The sequence below is a fragment of the Carassius carassius genome, chromosome 17 (genome assembly GCF_963082965.1).
Source record: "Carassius carassius chromosome 17, fCarCar2.1, whole genome shotgun sequence".
NCBI lineage: Eukaryota > Metazoa > Chordata > Actinopteri > Cypriniformes > Cyprinidae > Carassius > Carassius carassius.
This window is the reverse complement of record NC_081771.1, coordinates 7,314,055-7,336,340: the sequence shown is the minus strand read 5'-3', so window position 1 is coordinate 7,336,340 and position 22,286 is coordinate 7,314,055. Positions and strand designations below refer to the sequence as shown.

The 22,286-nt window shown below is 38.3% G+C and overlaps 1 protein-coding gene across 1 annotated transcript in view; it reads right to left on the bottom strand.

Moving 5' to 3' along the window:
- LOC132160893 (E3 ubiquitin-protein ligase PDZRN3-B) overlaps nucleotides 1-21,931 on the bottom strand; it is a 101,820-nt gene extending 79,889 nt beyond the window's left edge. Inside the window, exons 1-3 of the mRNA XM_059570620.1 lie at nucleotides 21,066-21,931; nucleotides 18,266-18,352; nucleotides 15,008-15,115 (exon numbers count right to left, since the gene is read on the bottom strand). Coding sequence (XP_059426603.1) covers nucleotides 15,008-15,115; nucleotides 18,266-18,352; nucleotides 21,066-21,779 — 909 coding nt within the window. The 5' untranslated portion in view covers nucleotides 21,780-21,931. The remainder of the gene's footprint in view (nucleotides 1-15,007; nucleotides 15,116-18,265; nucleotides 18,353-21,065) is intronic.
- Between the last annotated feature and the right edge of the window lie 355 nt (nucleotides 21,932-22,286).

Sequence of the window (22,286 nt, the reverse complement as noted above, 5' to 3'; positions counted from 1 at the left end):
CTCAACATCTCCAAGGTCTAGCCCTCAATAGGACTCCCCATAATGCTGCTGAACTCTGCACCACGAGGGCCCATCTGCAGTCTCCGTGTGAAGTCTTAAAGCTTTGCTCCATGAGTTTTAAGGCTTTGACCGAAGAATCTGTTGTTTGCCTCTCTTTGACCCTCAAAAAACAGTCACAGTGTGTCCAGAAGTTCTCCTGTGCTTTATTCACTTCACATCGCTCTAAGGTGCTGCCAACTCAAACACTACAATGATTATTTTAACACAGTAAGAGTAACAGACGAGGTTGATGTCAAGTGGAAAAGAATGAATAAAAGTAAAATGATTTGGCTAGATTTCAGTCGGAAAACTAATAAATTAAAACTTGCCTGTGGTCAGGTGAAAGTTTAAACTGTGGTCCACAGTGACTCCTTGTCTGAAAAGGTCTTGGAGGACAATATTGCACTTGGGTTGCACCATGTTTTAATTTCCTGAACAATCAAAAACAGTTCAAATAACCAGTTCACAAGAAACATGCACTCTGTCACCAGGCTGTACATCACAATTAAGCACAGTATCCAGGCTTCAACCAGCTAACCAAATCAAAGTCTTCATCAATCTTAAAAGCCAGAAGTAATTGTCCTAAGTATCGAGAAACCCTCTAAGCAACTACATGGATTGTTGCATTACGAAAAATATCACAACACAGTTTGCAAGGCAATGTAAGCAAGTTTTACAATCTCAGTGCAAGGGCCAATATAGAAAGCATTAATGTATACTTAGTGTATTCTTCAGCCAGTTTTCACTGCCAGCTACAGATAAGAATACACATCAAGAATAATACACAACAGGACCATGCAGCTGCCCAAGCATCCAATTACTTGCCTAGTTTCTAGCTGGACCCTGGTCAAAATCTCAGTGTTTAAATTATACATTTGATAGTTGCTCTTGAGATTAGAAACAACTGGTAGTCCAATGCAACTTTCTTGTTGGGAAATTCAAGCAAAAGTTTGAACAGCTGTTGAGAACAGAGAACATAGTAGGTACTTTTATATTCTTTATAAATACCCTGATACAACAGGACAATATATTGGACTATGCAGTTACCACTTTGTCTCATTAAGTCAAACTAATTTCTCTGTTGCTAAACTGAAAGACACAGGAAGTCTACAATCAAATGGAGTAGGCACGTGTGAAAGGAGTACATCTCTTTCAGTGGAACAGGGATGCACACGGTAGGTCCACAAGGACAATAACATGACTTGGGAATAGTGTTTTCACTCATTTACATGAGAAGGGTGCACAGCGGTTGCTGGTTCCACTTTTCTTTGGCATGTGAAAGACTGCTTTCTTAAAAGCTCTTGAAAAGAACGCTTGTCAGGCTAGGAATGAAGGAATTCTACACCAACTCATGTCGTCTTGGATTTAAAAAGAGTTTGATTATTGAGGCCTTTCAACACAAAGACCTAAACCATCGAACTCAGACCAACTATGTTTCAATTGTAGTTAAAAAGGACTATTATTGACTTCGCTTGTCCCTGAACCGAAACACTAGGCCAGGAACACCAAAAAATTACTAGAAATTTTGTAGTAGTAGGTTAGAATGGGTAACCAGATGTGAGACCTACAACTGCTGCAATAGAGCCTTCTTAGGTCCAAAACATACTATGCTAGTAAGAGTGTTTTAGCTATGCCAGTTAGGTTTAACAAAACATGTAAAAATGCAATATGCAATGTAAAGCAAGTAGGTTACCCACTACATTTTCAGCACTGCTGCATTTCTCTTCTATGCTAGATACCAGAATATATGTTTTAAGACTGGGACATTGGAAATCAAATCTATAGCACCCTACTAGTGAATATTACTTGTGCAGTAATGCAACAACAACAGCTGGGCCACATGTTTGCATTGCACTGGGCAAGTATTCAGGTCTGCATATGCTTCTGGCATTGCAATAGTCATGTGGAGTACAGTTAAACTATATATCTCTTGGGAGGAGGGACAGAGAAGTGTAGTCTTGTACTTTGGTGAGTTATGACAGGAAATAGGACTTCAGTTCTCAGTTGGGCTGCAGCATGCTTACTTTAATCATGAGCTAGCTGCTGAAATATGGTAAAAACCAAGCTTAAATTACAGAACAGACATTCAATAAGTACATTTACAAGATCACTGTGGCTGTGCGTCCATAAAAAGAGGGAGTGAGCAGAAAAATTACCTTTACGTCCAAGTCTTAAAACAGGAAGACTGTGTTCATGTGTTCTCATAAAAGTAGATGGATTCATAAATGATCTGACTCCTTGATACCATATTTGGTGAAAATCACAGACGATAAGTCGTCTCAACTCAGATACCCAGCCACCAAAAAATTATGATTAAATGATTTGTCCATTCCTATTGATTTACTGTGAAATAAAGAGCCACAAGTTGAAAGCCCAGCGAAAGTCAACGAGTGGCCTTACCGCAGAGAGCATTTTGTGGTAGCCTTCTCTTCTTCTTTTGCATTACAGATGGTTGAAACAATCCATAATGCAGACATGTTCTTTTTCAACATCTACCACACTTTCCTGACTTGGACAGGCTACATTTCTCAGGTCCGGCTGAGGGCATTCAGTGTGGGCTGTAATTAACAGGCCTGGGGCCTGGCCTGCATTACTGAGGGCAACATGGAGGAAACGGCTGCCTATTACTTCACGACCAAGGGTCTGTTAATCAGCCTATTAGCGTTTAAGTGAGGGTAGTTAATTAGAGAGGCTATGGGGGTGGGCGGCTTGTATGGAGGGTGGGGGGTTGATGGGGTCTGACTGTGAAAGCAGCTGGGAAGGCAACCTGAGACTATTGTTACTGATATGTTTACACAAGCCTGGTGATTGATTGGAAAGACAATTAACCTTAATTAAATACCTACATATCCCCCTCTCTAAACCTTTTAGAAGCTATAAACTATACCCACATCTTCTTAAAATAGAGATAAAGTTTGCTGAACAGAATTTACAACACAATTATAGTAGGCTAAGCCAAATTGAGCAACTCCTTCATACGTAGGTTAAAGAAGTTCTAAATTAGTCTGAAAGGAATAGTGATAAACTGATATCCAACAGACATTTTTTTTTATCTGCAAATTTCTTGGCTAATCGAGATAGAGATCGAGACAGTATTGGCCCATTATAAAGTTCACATGGCCAGTTAACAAATGCTGTAGAAATTATTATAATGCAACTACAACTGCTAACCATAAAAATGTAATTTTCATCTTCTTACAATTAATGCAAGATATTTATCTTTATAATATTAAATACATGACATGCTCTGTCTCTCTAGCAATGCCCACTGGCTTCACCATCTAAAACACAGTGTTGGCCAAAATTATTAGAACACTAGTATTTTCAAAAGCTGAAACAGCTGTTTCTTAAAGCATCTTGGAGACGTTGTCCCAGTTCTTCTGGATTGAGTCGGTCTCAGTTTGTTTTGTTTCTTCATGTCATTCCAGACAGACTGGATGATGATGAGATCAAATCTCTTTGTGGAGCACTGGCTGTTGTCAGACTCCTTGTGCAAACAGAAACATCATTGTATGATCACAATTAATGGCTAAATGAATGTTTGAAGATTAAAACTGATATTTCCTACAGACAGACTGCAGATAGAGATAGAAATAACTGACTTTAGCTGGTGAAAATACTATTATTAAATGCTACTGTACTGTATACGCACAATCATACATGCACCACAGGACTGTCCATTTCATCCACGCATGCTCTAGACTGCTAAATGCAAAATGCTGCTATAACAGAAGCCAAGACCAGAAGCCTATTATATCCCTTTTAAGACTTCCAATGGATTTAATGCCCTGTAATATGCCAAGTCAGCCATTCCAGTCAACTGGAACAGTCTTACTTGCCTATTCTCCTTCTCCCTGCTAACTTCCATCTAGAAAAAAGGCAGAGGCACAAATCCAATAAAGTCTTTGACAAAGGCTTTCTTCTTGCCATCAGATGCCAAATAACATGTGATACTGCCCAAAGTATTACATGTTACACTGTATTTGGGATTTTAAGAACAAATTGAAAATGTGCTGAATGTTAAATTTCTTTCAAGTGAAATTAGCAAGCAGTTATAGACTGAATTTACATTCGTTTTAAACGCGGAGCCAGGCGCGAGTTGACGCAGGTTGCGCGCGTGCGTCGAGCCTCATTCATACTGCCAGATGTGCTCGTGGAGATTTGCGGTGCAGGGCCGCACGCGAATATAACCAAGCGTTACGAAACAGACTGCGTGAGTGCGGCAAGTGTGAACGCGTCCGTGACGGGGGATTCGCGCCGTGTGGGATAGAGAGGGGCAAGTATGAGAAGCATTCAGAGACATAGGCTGTGTGTGCGGTCTTCTGATTTGTGAATAGTGAACATGCAATAAGAGATGCTCTTGAAATGCATTGTGACGCAGCTCTTGTATGCTTTTATAAGACCGTGTTTTTTTCTTAAATAAGTGCTGTTAGCCAGGAACCTGACAGAAACTTCACTCCAAGTCTCTCTCCTGCTTTCCGTTTTTTTTTTTATGGTGGGCGTTTACACAGTTGCTTACAGCAGAGCTGATTGGGGAGAACGGAGGTGCACTCACTCTATTGGTTAGTAAGACTGTCACTGAAGGCTGACAGTCATGCATATGCTCTAGAACAGAGTAATATCGAGTCCGTTAGCAAATCGCAACATCTCAAATCGCGATTTCGATTCGATTTCGATTAATCGCACAGCCCTATTTTTAACTATGCTTTTTTTTTTTACTATACATTATATTATTGAAAAGTGTGTTGAAAAAAACTAAACTTTATTTTCTGAAATTAATATTTAATTTTGAATAAAAAAATAAATCTAAAAAAAGTTACAAAATAGTACAATTTGTTCTGAATTTTTATTTTGGATTGAAATTTAGCATGTTTTTATGAGATTTACCCAAACAGCATTTCACAAAGAATGTGATCAAAGATTGAGAGGTGAATTAAGAACACTTTGAATCCAAGCCCTTTGTAAACCACTCCACCCAAAATCACTACCAAAAGCCTACATCATCTGAAGTTGAAATAAAGTTCCCTCAAAGACTCAGGGCATCCTGAGTCTCACTTTTCATAAAACCAAACCATTTTATACATGTTTTCCTCCTATGTCCTTCATTACAGCTGTGATTTACAAGGTTCTTCTTAATCATCAGTGGACAAGAATGCTGACAACCTGAGTTCAAAGGACTGAGGACTTATCTGCATGCTAGCAATGGACCCCATCCTCTCCAGACTCTTAACATATCTATTCAAGCTGCCACTCTTTTCATGTTGCCACTCACCCCTCACGCCATTTAACGCCACATCTGAAGCGAGCACACACTAAAATAACTGAAAGCACTGTTGGGTGTTAAGTGGTGCACTGTGGGTAACCTTACAGCTATATGGAGTTAGAAAAAGATATAAAGAACCACTGGTGTTATTAGAAGGCTGCACATGCATTATATGTATTTGAAGCAAATTTGAAACAAGTCAGTTATTTTGCTATTGAAACATCTGTCCAAGTGCTCTTCTATTGGAGGAGGAAGCAAAACTAGCATGGCATGATCTTTAGGAAATGTAATAGGACAAATGAAATGCTAACTAAAAGCGATAATCAATATATACACTATACTATACTACAAATGACAAAACCATGACAAATGTTTCTCAGATATTTCCAGCTATATGCAAAATCTTGTTTGAAAACAACTAATCTTCTGTCTTGTTGGGGCTCTTGCTTCTTTAAGATGGCAAACACTGGCTTCTCAGTGGAGCTGATTTTTAAAGTCTGGTTGTTGTTCAACCTCTGACCTTTGTCTGTTTGCAGGCTTTTACAAGGTGACATTTACAACCTAGTCTATCTCCATGACCTCTTTCTAGCCCAACACATCCAATGCTCCTGAAGATAGCCCTGACCTACACTTGGAGATATATATATGGTTTTATGGTAAAAAACACATTAAAACACCAGCAGCTAAAGGTACTATAGCCATGTACTATACTCCCAACACCCCTTAGGTTGAGATGAAATAGAAAACCTAAATTAGCTGCCCCAAACAGTATACTTAAAGGTGGTGTGTGCCATTTTGTTGCTGTTAAAATACTTTATATCCCAGCTCAATGTTTAGAGACAACTATGAGTAAGACATTTGTGGGTTTATTTATTTATTATTAAGTGAAAACACTGTGACTCTGGATTACTTTAACATACTTCTGTTAATTTGAGTGGTCTAAAATGTAAACTTCGACTCAACCAATGGCGAATGGTGTATGACTATCTTTTTTACCGTACAATGGCAGACTGGGGTCCATATTTGGAAACCTACTCCATTTGGTGATGCACATTGCACAAAGCTAATTATTAAGCACACACTTAATTATCAGTAAGATACTTAATATACTGACATTGTCACTAGCACACAGCATTTTCTATACTTTGTTTATTTTTTATTTTTTTTACTACCTCTATTACTGCTATATAAATACCCAGTACAACCTTTTTCCCATTCTTCTCTTGTAGACCCCTGCTCATAATATTATGTCTACAGTATACTGTCCTGCACATATTATTTTATAAGCATTATAACCATATTATAACCTTACTTTTCCATACCATATTTATTATTTAATAATTGCACTGTCCATGGAACAGACCTGACTTACATTTCACTGCTGGTCATATGCTATCCATCTAACCATGTATGTAACAAATAAAAATGAATCTTAGAATCGTGAATCATAGTGCACAGAATGTTTTAAAATTTAATACACTTTTTTTTTTACTATGTAAAAAATGTAGAATAGCACAAATTAGTAAAAGAAAAATGTAACAAGTAAATTTTTTTATTATTCTAATGTGAGGACAACTGATTGCAAGTTCAACAATCACAATTTAAAGTTGAGGTCTGATAGGAATAAAGATTTTTTTCCAAACACAAGCGCCGTGTTAAATCCAATTATGCATAAATCAAACTGTCGCAGGCAAACACGACTACTATACGTGTGAAAATGTTCAGACAGTGTGGACCGCAAACACCACACCGTTTTTTTCCCTTCCCTTTTTACATTTTTTTTTTATGAGGAAAATAAATGTCTAAAGCAAACAAGGCGCTATTCATCCGCTGAATTATCTGAGCTTTTCTCTCTGGTGCTTAACAGGGACATCTGCCATGATACTCCTCCATCGGATGGCCGTGGGAGATTCTAGATCTTTATGGGCATGTCATGTACATGCACATAACATCGCTGAGGCCAAAAGAAAAAGAAGAATAAGGGGATTTCTCATGATTTTCCAATTCACTCCCTATAAGATGCAAGCAATTAAACATTCCTTCACTTTCTATAAAGTCCGGCAGTGAAATTTATTTGAGCTCGTTCATAAGGGCCAGATGATCTGTGCAGTGTGTTCCAGACTTCCTCATGTTCGCTCACTGAGTCACCCATCACTGCTGCTGTCAGGAACATGTGCACATAGCCCACTGAATACCGTGATGGCCCTGCTCACCCTATGACACAAATTCACACGCTCCGCCTGGATGCTCTCAGCATAGATGCTGTCGCAACTCCAGAACACATTGTACTGATCAGTGAATGCTAGTCACCCAACAGTCCCTCGCTTGAATGGTAAACAGCATAAAATGGACTCAAAGAGGTTCTGGCATATATTTGATAACAAGATAGCACTATAACACACCTTTCAAACAGCAGAAACATTATTAAAGGGATGGTTCACTTTGAAATTAAATTTTGATAAGTTTTAGCTTACCTCAAGGGCATCCAAGATGTAGGTTTCTTTGTTTCCGCAGTATTTCCCATTTTGATATTTTTAGGTCAAACCGTTCTTGTCTGTTACTCATATAATGGAGGTCTATGGTCACCACCTCAAAGAGCATGCACAGAGGAGTCCAAATTAAACAATTCCCTATCGTAAGTACACATTGATGACCTAAGACATGAAACAAGTGGTGTGTGTAAGAAAACGAACAGTATTTATATCGTTTTTACCTCTTGTACACAACCACGTCCAACTGATCTGAGTGCGTGAGTGCTTCCTGATGTGACGTGCACGCGTGCCCTGGCTTAGTCTGCGCAAGAAAGTGCCGGAAGTGATCTTTCGCGCATGAACGTCACTCATTGTTTACTGTTTACCACATGATACACCACCAATCAGCACTGTCTGAAACATAATGCAGTAATTGTAATTAATTTGTTTACAACCCGAATTCCGGAAAAGTTGGGACGTTTTTTAAATTTTAATAAAATGAAAACTAAAAGACTTTCAAATCACATGAGCCAATATTTTATTCACAATAGAACATAGATAACATAGCAAATGTTTAAACTGAGAAAGTTTACAATTTTATGCACAAAATGAGCTCATTTCAATTTTGATTTCTGCTACAGGTCTCAAAATAGTTGGGACGGGGCATGTTTACCATGGTGTAGCATCTCCTTTTCTTTTCAAAACAGTTTGAAGACGTCTGGGCATTGAGGCTATGAGTTGCTGGAGTTTTGCTGTTGGAATTTGGTCCCATTCTTGCCTTATATAGATTTCCAGCTGCTGAAGAGTTCGTGGTCGTCTTTGACGTATTTTTCGTTTAATGATGCGCCAAATGTTCTCTATAGGTGAAAGATCTGGACTGCAGGCAGGCCAGGTTAGCACCCGGACTCTTCTACGACGAAGCCATGCTGTTTTTATAGCTGCAGTATGTGGTTTTGCATTGTCCTTCTGAAATAAACAAGGTCTTCCCTGAAATAGACGTTGTTTGGAGGGAAGCATATGTTGCTCTAAAACCTTTATATACCTTTCAGCATTCACAGAGCCTTCCAAAACATGCAAGCTGCCCATACCGTATGCACTTATGCACCCCCATACCATCATAGATGCTGGCTTTTGAACTGAACGCTGATAACATGCTGGAAGGTCTCCCTCCTCTTTAGCCCGGAGGACACGGCGTCCGTGATTTCCAACAAGAATGTCAAATTTGGACTCGTCTGACCATAAAACACTATTCCACTTTGAAATAGTCCATTTTAAATGAGCCTTGGCCCACAGGACACGACGGCGCTTCTGGACCATGTTCACATATGGCTTCCTTTTTGCATGATAGAGCTTTAGTTGGCATCTGCTGATGGCACGGCGGATTGTGTTTACCGACAGTGGTTTTTGAAAGTATTCCTGGGCCCATTTAGTAATGTCATTGACACAATCATGCCGATGAGTGATGCAGTGTCGTCTGAGAGCCCGAAGACCACGGGCATCCAATAAAGGTCTCCGGCCTTGTCCCTTACGCACAGAGATTTCTCCAGTTTCTCTGAATCTTTTGATGATGGTATGCACTGTAGATGATGAGATTTGCAAAGCCTTTGCAATTTGACGTTGAGGAACATTGTTTTTAAAATTTTCCACAATTTTTTTACGCAGTCTTTCACAGATTGGAGAGCCTCTGCCCATCTTTACTTCTGAGAGACTCTGCTTCTCTAAGACAAAGCTTTTATAGCTAATCATGTTACAGACCTGATATCAATTAACTTAATTAATCACTAGATGTTCTCCCAGCTGAATCTTTTCAAAACTGCTTGCTTTTTTAGCCATTTGTTGCCCCTGTGCCAACTTTTTTGAGACCTGTAGCAGGCATTAAATTTTAAATGAGCTAATTAAGTGGATAAAAGTGTAAAATTTCTCAGTTTAAACATTTGCTACGTTATCTATGTTCTATTGTGAATAAAATATTGGCTCATGTGATTTGAAATTCCTTTAGTTTTCATTTTATTAAAATTTAAAAAACATCCCAACTTTTCCGGAATTCGGGTTGTATAATGCACCCTATAATCGTTGCGATTATCATAAAAATACAACACATAACTCACTCTATTGACAGCGTGCCATTGGGTCCCTCTGGCATTGGAAGTCGCCACCAGTTTATACATGGCAAACTAAACACAAACTTGTAGTTGTTCCATTCATGACAACATATGCTCTCCACTTCTGTTGGCATCTCACAACACTTGCTACTAAAACATCACCAATTTTGAAAAGATCTAGGCCTCTCTGAGGCTTGAAGACGTGCTGCTGCAGCGGATCGCTCCTGAGTACTTGATCGGTGTATTCTGGTTTAAATAAATATGATTGTGAAAAAAATTTAACGTTGTCTATGGATATATTGAAATAGTCTTCCATTGCAATTTCCTGTACGTCTAAACATGTTTAGATCTTCACAGTGAAAGGTAACACTTCCGAAATCTCTGTGTAAACCATAGACAGTAAGTGTAAACAATGATTGATGTACACACGCGAGAGATCACTTCCGGCACTTTCCGCGCTTGTGCAGACTAAGCCAGGGTGCGCGCGCACGTCACATCAGGAAGCACTCGCGCACTCAGATCAGTTGGATGTGGTTGTGTACAAGAGGTAAAAACGATATAAATACTGTTTGTTTTCTTACACAAACAGCTCATTTCGTGTCTTACAGTAGGTCATCAATGTGTACTTACGATGGGGAATTGTTTAATTTGGACTCCTCTGTGCATGCTCTTTGAGGTGGTGACCATAGACCTCCATTATATGAGTCACAGACAAGAACGGTTTGACAAAAATATCAAAATAGGAAATATTGCGGAAACAAAGAAACCTGCATCTTGGATGTCCTTGAGGTAAGCTAAAACATACCAAAATTTAATTTGAAAGGGAACTATCCCTTTAAAGTAGTTTTAAATGAGTCTCGACTGTTACGATGCAATTTGTTAACGTGTTCTATGATGTTGCTGGTTGCTTATTGGCCAAAATAAAAAAAAGGGTCCCGACAATAAGCGGATACTTATTTTCATGTAATGCTTAGAAATACATTTAAATTATATTTATTTAATACAAATTATAGTTCAAATCTATTAAACTCATGGACATATCGCTCGAGACTTACTGATATAAAAAGTAGAATTAAACTTTATTGGGAGTACCACTTATGTACAATGCACATTTCTTAATATTGAGCCTAAAATGTGTTTTAATTGTATTACTGATGATGATCGGTCTTTAAATGCAAGATATTTAAACCTGACGTTTACTTACGATAGTTCCACTTAAGCACAATCGAATACACTTAGTTTTACACATTTTAGTTGGACTTCAGCACTACTAGTGCATTAAGTACAACATTAGTTGTCTAGGCTACATGTTTCAAGGGAATTGAGGCATCACAACATTATAGTATAGAGCAAAACAATATTATTTTGATTTGCTAGAAATTAAATTTAACTGGGTTACTAAAAGATGACGTTACAGCAAATAACGGTAACAATTAGTATAAAACTGCATTCACAATTAACTATCCAATACCAATGGACTTTAAAAAATAAAATAAAAAATACTTCATGAATCTTGGCCACTAAGATGAAACTTACATATTGGGTGTACCCATTTAAACCATTTTGAAAAAAAGGAACATTGACATTTAAAGAAACATCTTAAAAGGATATCAACAACATGCAGCAAGGTACTACACCTCAAAATGACAGTAACATCTATAGCATCTATGCACAATTGCCAAGGAATACAAAGCCGCGTTTCTGCCACTGGAACTTTACCCAGGAACTAGGGACTTTGAGCTGGTACTCCGTGTTTTCCCACCACAGGAACCAGGATCTTAATAATGTTCTGGGTAAAAAAATTGCCCCTCAGAATGTCCCTGCTGGCGAGGTAGTACTTTTTCAAAGGTCCGGAACTTGGGCACTAAATGTGCTGATTGGTTGAGTTCACTCAGCATTGTGATTTCAACCACCATTTATTCAGATAATTTTCAAAATATTACTGTTATCGTGTCATGAAATTTAGTTTTTAATGTATTTCAGGAGAGAATGTAGTTGTTTAAAACTCAAAATATGCGGTTTATTCATAAATACAGTGCCTATTTAAAAATGTGTTTTGCCGATTTCGGAGACGATCAGCTCCATGTGATCAGCGGGAACTCCGTTCTCATGTTTACCGGCGAGAACAGCCTCGACTCTGCTAGTCCTTCTTAGGGCTGTCAAAATTGCTCAAAAATGACGTTTGAATATTCCCTCTAAAAAATACACGAATATTCAAACTATTTGAACATCTGGTTGCGCATGTTGTCAATGACGCGCATTAAGTCAATAACAGGCCAAAATAATACAAAGAGACATAACTACTTGTATAGATAGTCTATTTAAGTTTAAACATATGACAACGTATTACCTACACAAAAACAAGGAAATCAACTAATGGCCAAGACTGCAGACCTCACGCTCTCTCACCCTCACGTTCTCTGCGCATAATGGTTTAAATGAACTAATTTTTGTGCAAGCAATTTAAGGTCAAGACTGTTGTCCCAAATATAGCAGGCTTCATTCAGTGATTGAAACAAATATTATTTTTTTCCACATTTTTTTTTTTATTCGAATATTAATTTTCCCCTTCAAAATTCGTTTTTTTAAAACCATTCGAATACATATTCGAATTTAGAATATTCGTTGACAGCCCTAGTCCTTCTGACATTTGCCCATGGCTCTGATGTCTCTTTAGTGGCTAACCATAAAATATAATTAGTTTTGGGTAAATCTAACAGGTAATATTTGGTCTTTATTCAATTAATCTATTAATATGTTAAAATGAAAATAAAGAGGGGCAATACTGTGTGATATAATATTTTGTTTAGTTGTAGTTTTGGCTATATAGGCCTACACATTTCCCTGAACTACATTTCTGCGGCTATTTATATGTTTAAATGAAAAAGAAAGGAGGCAGTGGTGTTTGATATCATATTTCGTCAATGTAAATATACAGTGAGGAAAACTGTAGTAGCCAATTGCAGAACTACCGGACTTGCGTCGTCCAGGACCCGCGAGTTCACAATCCTAAGTCGAACTCGCAAAGTCCAAACTACCGAGGATGCAAGTCCCAAATTTGCTTACTTTGTATTGAGAAATGCGGGCAGACATTCGTCACCAGACTATTTACCTTATCTTCACGGTACTTTTGACCGCAGCGGAAACGCAGAAAGCAACAGGTCTGGGAGGAAAAAAGTTTCTGTGATTTTTCTGTGAAAAATGCTGATGTAGCAAGAGAGACAGAGGAGTGCTGGGGCCTGGAGGAAGATATTTTAAACCGCAAACTCCAGCTGAGTCTAAACTCTCTATCTATAAAGGATAGGACTACAGGGTTTGGGTTTAAAAAAAAACTTACAAGTTTTAATGGCAACAAAACTGCTGTAAGCTATTTTGCATTAATTCTTCCCCTGTGAATGTGTTTCTACAGAAAGCCATTTCTTAAGTCGACAAAATCAAATATGTGATACTACCGGAGGCACCGAAGTATCCATATTTTGGATATAGATTCCAAAGAATACATATTTTGATCTCAGAGACCACATTACCTCAGGTGTCAACGATAGCAAGAAAAGCATCATCACATCTTTTTCGAATGGCGGAAACATTATTAAAGTAGTTTTAAAACCTTCGATAAATCTCCTGAAGGAAGCAGAAAATGTTATTCCCACGTACACGATCCAAACTGACTGCACAGGGTGTGATCAGCTATGAATTGTGGGAGAGAGTTTCTGAATATACATTTTAAAGGTCTACTCAAGAAAATGGGCTTCGTGCTTCATGTTCCTTATGTATTTACATCCTCTGGCATGCATCCTGACTCACCTTAATTAAGACAAAAAGTGATCTAGGTCTTAATGCCATCCTAGAGCAAAATATCTTGAAAAAGTTTACACTGAAAATACTAAACCAGTCACAGATAACCCTTCTCAAATATCTATGTATTGTGAAGTTGATGTCTTAAAAAAAAAGAAAGGAAAAAAAAGAAAGAAAAGGCAGAGATGAAGGGGACATTCACAAAAACCATAAGGAACAATCTCGGATATCACAGCAAAGCAGCAGTTGGCATACGTAGCAAAATCCAAAGCTTTTCCCCTCACTCTGGCCCCTTCCTCCAAGTTAGTCATACTAGCACATTTCCGTCCAATGCATTAACCAATCTGGGACCCAAACATCTCCCAGTTTAGTGGTCTTAAGTCACCAGGTGCCGAGTGTATTACTGTCGCTTTAGATGGCTCAATCAATCCATTGTCTCAAGGGCTTACGGCATATCTAAACGAACAGGAGAGCTTAAGACACTTACGGTTAGCACACTGCATGTGGCTGCACTTAAAAGTTAGTATAAGAGAAGACCCAACTTCCTCATATTCTGACGTCAAGCGCAAATGAATAAATCTCACAACCAAAAAGTGGTGTTTTCAACTAACTCTTGAGGGGAAAAAATCTTGCGGTGAAAGCTACCATTTCGTTGAATGATGATTTGACTATACAAAATGAAAATATTTACATTAACTTAGCAAAACAATTGTACAGACCCAGGCCATATTTATAACATTCTACAGCGAATTTCATGCTGCTATAAAAGCAACCTTTGTAGGGCTGACTTTCTATGCACACTTAAAAGCGACCACTGAGAACTTTTGGCCTTTGTAAACAGTCCAGATTTTGTTCCAAGGTAGGAGAAAGCCTTCTGACCTGAAGCCAGCCAGGAAGGATTCCTTTGTAAGTCAGTAGTCAGGCTAACAGAAGTTTGTAAAAGTTACCTCCAAGCCATTTTTAGGGTATAAATGCAATATTTTATTTACAAGTATTTATGTTCAATTTCCCCTCATGTACAACTGTTCCTTTTAGGATGAGCTGTAATTGGCAAAATTCTTAGGTTTAAAACTTTGTCCCACATGGTGCAACATGTTTAAAGTTTCTTTCCCAACCAGCCATGATTGCAACAAACGACACTGCACTACATATCTAATTGGTCCAAAATCTCCATAACTGTGGAAGCAAATTATATACGTTGTGATTTGCTCTATTTGCGCCACTATGCACAACAATTAGATTTTTAGCATGGAAAGGAAATCATAAATAAATCTCTCAAGTTGCTGCATTGCATATTGGTTAGGCCAGAGTATCTGGCATAAAACAGAGGCACTTACCTCCATTATCCTGTCATGGATCTGTAAACCCCCTTCTTTATCTGCCGGTCCATTTTCCACAATCTTCGACACAAAGATTCCTTCATTCGAAGTGCCATCTTTATTATCCTGCAAATCAAAAACAAAGCAGCAATATTTAGCTAAAAAAGGTCAATAAATCTAAATTAATAAACCATCCATTAAACCTCTTTATTAAGGGTTCTAGATGCAAAGTATTTTTATTGCAAAATAAAAATAATATGAATAACAAAGATACACAAAGAAACATCCAAAACACAAATAATTGTTTGCAGGTGTACAAGCAATGTGCTCTATTGTTTAGCTTCTCTGCAAATGCATTGTCAAATGAAAGACATATTGTGTTCGTAGGAGGATTGGTGTGACTCCAAAAAGATGATCGCCATTTATTATATGAAACTATAACCTGGACAGGAAGGTTATAGCAAAACCTCTGCAAAAATATTGCTAAACCCACCCCCAAACCACATCAAACCGCATTAACTCTGTGCCATGTTGTGTGACCCTGTGCTGTAATTTTTTGTGGAATACTTGAGAAACCACAGGAAGTCAAACTGTGAACTCTGCAGTTAATTACTGTAAGCCCTTCCCTCTTACCCCATTACAACAACAACATCCTTATTTACCAGAAGATCCAAATTTAGATATGTTGTAGAATAAAATTACATGAACTCTGTTAACAAAATTAAGTGACTGCATATCCCAAACTAAAGATACAGTACTCTGAAAATATGTAGCTAATATTTAAATAAAAAAATATACAAAAGAAACGTATAACCACTGTACGTTGTGATTGAATAATCAGAATCAAGTTTTCCAGAGAGAAAAATAAAAACTGCTACCTACCATTCTTGGCACTTTTGAAATTTAAAATGCTTTCTAAATAAACAGCTCACTAAGTTTTAGGAACATATCTAAGGTCTTACGAGCAGACACGATGGCTGGCATGTCAAACATTTACTAGGGAGGGGTCATGGCCACGTTGAAGTAGTTGTACAGTTGCTAGGAGATGCAGACATTTGTGTCACTCATTAGTGACTGACCCCTTCCACTTTAGCATAAACTCAGCCATAGCAATTTGTGCCATATGCTATAACAGTGGTGAGTTTTTATAAATAAAGCCTTTTCTTTGTGATGAGGCAACTTCTGGGTTTTAGAAGAAGCCTTGGAAACTTGGCTGTTGTAGTAATTTTCCCCTTTGTAAGGTTTTGCTGCAAAAGTCCAGTTCAGACCAAAGTGCGTCACACTTCTATTTCAGACGAACCACAAACAAACACTTCTTAAATGGTTTGGTGCTTATTCACACTGATATGGACACCACAACTACCACTTCAGGGTGGACCAATGTACCAAAGTGGCACTTTATATGTTAGATATAATTTATGTCTGTATTTTCCCAGTTGCCATTTCCACTTAAAGTTACTTAACCAGTGATACACTGAGAATCTGAAATAACCTGACAGATAGTAAAGTGGCATATTTTGTGGTTTATCATCATAATTGAGGTTTGGTTAAAATTAGCTCAAAATCTAATAATATATGTATGACATGAGGTAATCTAGGCACTTAAAATATGTTTATGTTTATTTAAAGGGGTCATATGATGTGATTTCAATTGTTCCTTTCTCTTTGGAGTGTTTCAAGCTCTTGGTGCATAAAGAAGATCTGTAAAGTTGCAAAGACTAAAGTCTCAAATCCAAGTCAACGATGCCCTCCTAAAATGGCTCGTTCTAACATGCCCCCAATGTCTATGTCACGCTGTGGGAAGAATTGCATGATGCCACCCAAATGTTCACGCAAAGAAAGAAGGCATAACTTTTATTCTTGTTGTTTCCGTCGGCATCATGTCATGGAGATGCTGTGTGTTTGGTTGTGAAAGCGAAAACTACTTTGTTTGGCCTTACAAAAGAGGACACAACTAGAAAACATTGGATAAGTTGTATTTACAACTGTATTCAACCCAAATATTCAGATGTGTGTAATGCATTTTACAGAGGACGAGGACTGTTTCCTGAACCAGTAGCCTAAAATGTGTCTGTGGCACAAAAGTGGTTTCTATAAAGTGGGTTAATTCCAACTTTGCAAGGACAGTATGGCGCTTCTGACTCACAACCTGTGAGTATGTTTACATATTTAAAGAATTTGCCACTGATGATTCAAACATGAGTTTTGGGCAGTGTAGAGTAGAGCTTGTTGTTTGTTGTTTCTCCGATCACAAATCAAGCCATGGTTTTATAGTTACGCAGCACGATACGCAAATCGTAAAAAGTAGAAAACAGTAGAAATGACGTAATTATGTCCCCACTGGATGCAACAAATGCCTCATTTGTAATGGGTTTTATTGGTTTTGTCTTGTCGTGCTGGGAGACGGCACCACACTATGATAAGTATTGTAATATTTCCATCACACTCTTGAGGTATTCGGACAATCACAATGCGCTGGATAGCTGGCTAATCAGCACACACCTCACTTTCAGAACGATGAGCTTTTTAGCAACATCATATGACTCCTTTAAAATATGCGTTATCTGAGATTCCTAAGTTTTTACATTAGCAAAACACAGCTGAGCTAAAAATCCCTGCTTTGATAATTTATCAACACATCTGCATGTTCATGGTTCCTTGTTGTCAGATAATGTCACATGACATGCAGGAAAACCTTTTTATTTTAATTGTTTTTATTGTTAATCAATTTTTATTTTTTAATTGTTAATTTTAAGGATTTAATTAATTATTAGGTTTATTAACTAAATAGAATTAGCCAACAGCCGGGTTTCCATCCAAAGCTGCAAATTTAACTTAAGGGCAAAATTGGAATATCACATAAAACATTTGTGTATAAGCACCATTTTCATCAAAAGAGAACAAAATCACAGCTTCCTGATAAACTGGCATTAAATATCACTAAGAAAAGTAGGAGAAGCCACTAAATGTATGCATTTTTATATATATAATAAACATGAGTAGATGAAACACAATAAATGTCATCAAAGTCACATGAATTTTGATGCTCATGTTGGAATTTATTCATAAAATGCGTTTCCATCTCCCATTATTTGCATTAACAATTTTTCCCACAATTAAAAAACCACCTCAAGCGAGCGTAAAAGCCTCTTTTTTTTTTTTTTTTGGTGCTTCCAATACTCGTTTCTGATGCGATACTTAATGTGCATAAAAAAACAGGGTGAGAGAAACATAGCTAATGACATAAGACAAAGGTGTAAGTATTTCTAAACTTACAGCACATGGTCGTCCCCCAACGATATTGAAGCCTAAAGATCCAGACTCACGATGGAGTATAGCTGTGACATTTTTGGTCTCTCCACCCTGTCAAAAGAGAAAACCATATAAATTACCCATTAACTCACACATACGTCTATTTAAAACCTTTGAAAAACACCAATGAAATTACTAAGCATTTACATTTGGGAAGTAGAAACATTTGAGCTTCCAAACGTAATATGTCAAACGTAACCCTTCAGGGTGTGTTTCTGTAGTACAAGCTCTTAAATCATCTGCAGGCATCACGGTTTAGAATACATGTGACTGTGAGCAAAAGTGGTGCGTGAATAAACAAGTAAAGAGGTACACCTGTTAGAGTCATCAAACATAATGTTCTGCAATCTACATAATTCCTCTAAGCTTAAAGCATCTTGGAAAAGGAGCTGTCAACTGGCCGGCGGCTTTAAGGGTTAATGCCTTGTTCTGTGCTAATTTTGGTCGAGTATATTAACACATTTTCAGCAAATGGCAAACGGAACATGGAGAAACAAGTGGTGTCAGCATTTTATTCCTCACTTAAGTTGGCACTGCATTGGATCAGCATCTAAAGCAGCTGTCATTTCTGTGGGTCACAGAATACAGTGTCTAAATATAATACATACATCAATGGCATGCATGTACAGTGTCCTCTTTACTATCTTTGCTGAGTGTATGCAATGTATGCCTCCTACTGAGGAATGCACCCCACTGAACCAGGTCATGGGAACAAGTGACCAGTCCCATAATTCCATGGGAAACAACGCCCGTAGAAGGCAGCGACTCCACTTAAAACAAATGCACATCACTGTATGTCAGTGGTTTTCTGCCAATATGTTTCAGTTTGATTACTGTAAAAGAAGAGGGCAGCTTGGTAAATAATACAAGTGTGGAATGATGTCAGAGCATGACTCATCTAAAGAATAAATTCTCTTGAATTGTGAAAACAATCAAATATATACTGCATAATACATGCTGAAATGCTCCAGTGATGATATGAAAACTCTTGTGATATCATTTATTTTGTTCTTCTTCTGGAGCAGCTGGATCAACAGCCCAGCTTTCAGCAGACAGGCCCAATCCTGCAAATGTCAGCTCCCCATCATCGCCCTCCTTTTCCCAGCCCTGCGTTGCTTCAACTCACTTGACTGATGAACCATGGGATGGGAACAGCAAGAGAGACTACATTCCCCAGCAGGAAGGCAGTCACTGGCACTAAGACATCATTCAGAACCCTTAAACATGTTCACTCAAAGGGAGGTTGCCTTAGGATCTTGTGCTCCTTCATCAAGCGGTCAAGAGAGGTTATCTGTCACAAGTGTAACTCACTGACATTTTTCCATGGTCCAATCTTGTCCTGAGGTGAGAATATGTTAAAGCTAATCTGAAAGGCATCACACATGCCAGAAGATGTTATTGCACTTGATGTAAGGCATCGCAAGTACATACTGTACTAAGAAAAAAGGGCCATAGTAAAGTTTTTTTTTTTCCTTCAAATCTGGCCATGTGCCAAAGTATTCTTTTTAGCATATGGAGGACAAAATATACACCAGAGTACATACCACATGTACTGATGTACTAGTTATGAATAAAATACTGTACTTTTGTTAAATTTTATAGTCTTATGGTTGAATTACGTCATGAAGAGCCAAACCAGCTTAAGCAATGTGTATTTCAGGGCTGGAGGAAATCCTGACATAAAAAATCTGATCAATCAAAAAAAAAAAAATAATAATGAGGCAACAAATACAAATCTGACATTTATATCAACAAACAAGCATATAATAATAATAACAATAATAACAATGTCAACATAAAATTGCCCATAGAATCTGAATATAAACATCAATAATTCCAACCTTTTTTTAGGCTTTTTTTTAAGTTAGGATATTTTTTTTTCGGCGCGACCTTTTCCTCTGCCTCCAAAATCGCTCGAAGCGGGGTTTTTTCCCTAGTAAAATGGAAAAGTAGCAGTGGAGCTACAGTTGAAGGACTGGAACGCTTTGAGCGAGGACGTAAAATGTCTGTCGCTCGCTCCACTCAAAAATGCAATTCCAGGCCAGGGTTTGCGAGTTGATTGAACTACTACACGTGAAGCTTGGTTTGGCCTCCTTTGGAACTATTTTCGTTGGCGGAGAAGAAATATACGAAGTCACTTTCCAAATTTGCCTTAAATGCAAGTCAAGAATATTAATTGCTTATCCAAGCCTATTTCTAGAACTATAAAAAGCTATATGCAATCGACAAGTTATGTCAACAGGGCTTTGATTAACCAGCAGCCAGTTGCCTATTGCCCAAACACAACCAATTCACGTAAGATCGTAGGTTGATTTCGCTTAGAAAGTAATGAAATAGATAGCTAGTTTAAAGCTTAACAACTCTGACGATAAACGTCTAAATAAATAAGGAAAGAGAACAAGAACAACTCACATTAAAAAAGTTTTTTTTTTCCTAAGATGAAATTGGGGGGTCAGCAAAGACAGCTTTTCATGTTATGGAAGCATTATCATAAAGTGCCTTAAAAATTCCACTGTAACCACCATTTCTGCTAAAATACCATAATCAGCATAGTAGCCTAATGTAAAACATCTACAAATTGTGAAAATTTAATTCAAGTAGGTAACTTTTAAGTTACTTTTAGAATCGTTATTTGCTTATTTGATGACAGTGGTGGCCAATACTTCTTTACCACAGTTTCACTGTAATAGCTACTGAAAAACCACGGTTACCATGGTAAATGTTTGTAGGAGTCATTGAGCTGTTGGCAATGTTGTTATCTTACCTTACACGGTGGAGAGAGGCTCTTGGACAGAGAGTCAATCCTGGCGCTGTATTCAGTGAATTTCTTCTGATACTTCAGCGCTGTCATCTGAAGCTCGTTATGAACAGCCGACAGTTGAGCCAGAAGCGATTTCTCTCTTTTAGTCGATTTGAGAGCTTGTTTCTTCAGCTCCTTATCCAAGCTGACAACTTTCCCTTGCAGCGCGCCGTTGTGCGCTTTGAGGGCTTTCAAACAGCAGTGGTTGTTCAACTTCTGCTCCTTATGAGTGAGCATCAATCCGCATCCACTCTCGCATATCCCGACCGCTCTGTAATCACACGATTCACGCATGTGAGCATCCATATCTTTAAGGTTGAGCACTTCGCTGCAGCCCTTATTCCTACATTTGGCAGGGGAATAATCGCACATCTCCGCGTGCTCCGCCAGATGCTGGAGTTTGACGATCTTCTCGCAGCCCCGCGCGTGATTGTCACATTTTATGTCTAACTTTAATATCAAGTTTTTCAGAGGGAGGACGTGGTTGAGCTCTTTGGTGGAGATCCTTTGGCATTTGACCGGGCAGCTGCTCTGCTGGACGACCCACGGCAGCACACAGCCGGCGCAGAAGACGTGACCGCACGGGGTAGTGAGAGGATCCTCCAAAACTTTATTACACAAGTTGCATTTGAAGTCTGGGTCCACAGCCCCCTTGAAACGATCCAACTCAAATCCCATTTTGTTAAAAAAAAAAAAAAAGGGAAAATCCAAAACGGAACCGGGACTCCCACAGAAAAGCACAGGGGTTTAATCGCTATTCGGTCAAAGTCATTAGAAGAGCTCAGAGAAACTGAGTAGACTAGTACGAGCACTTATACTGACTGAACTAATTGCCTGAGACTTCCTATGGGGGAGTGAAGTGTTGCAGATTTGGGTACCGTAACGATCTGAAGAACTGCGCACTCACCGAGGTGATTTAGACTAGCCTAAAAAGTTAAGCCAAACAACTTTCATGCATGAAAGTGGTTCACTACATATCATTCTTACAAAGAAATATAGTGCAAGGACACTTTTCAAGTTAAACACTTTAGGAAAATATTTTGGTTTTGTGAGTTTTGAATGATAAAACAGTAGGCTTACACAGAGACCAGGGGCCCGTTCTTCGTACGTCGCTAACTCAGTTAGCTGGATTTGATTGTTGACGATTTGGCATGATCTTGGATCGTTTGGTTCTTCGAAGCTCAT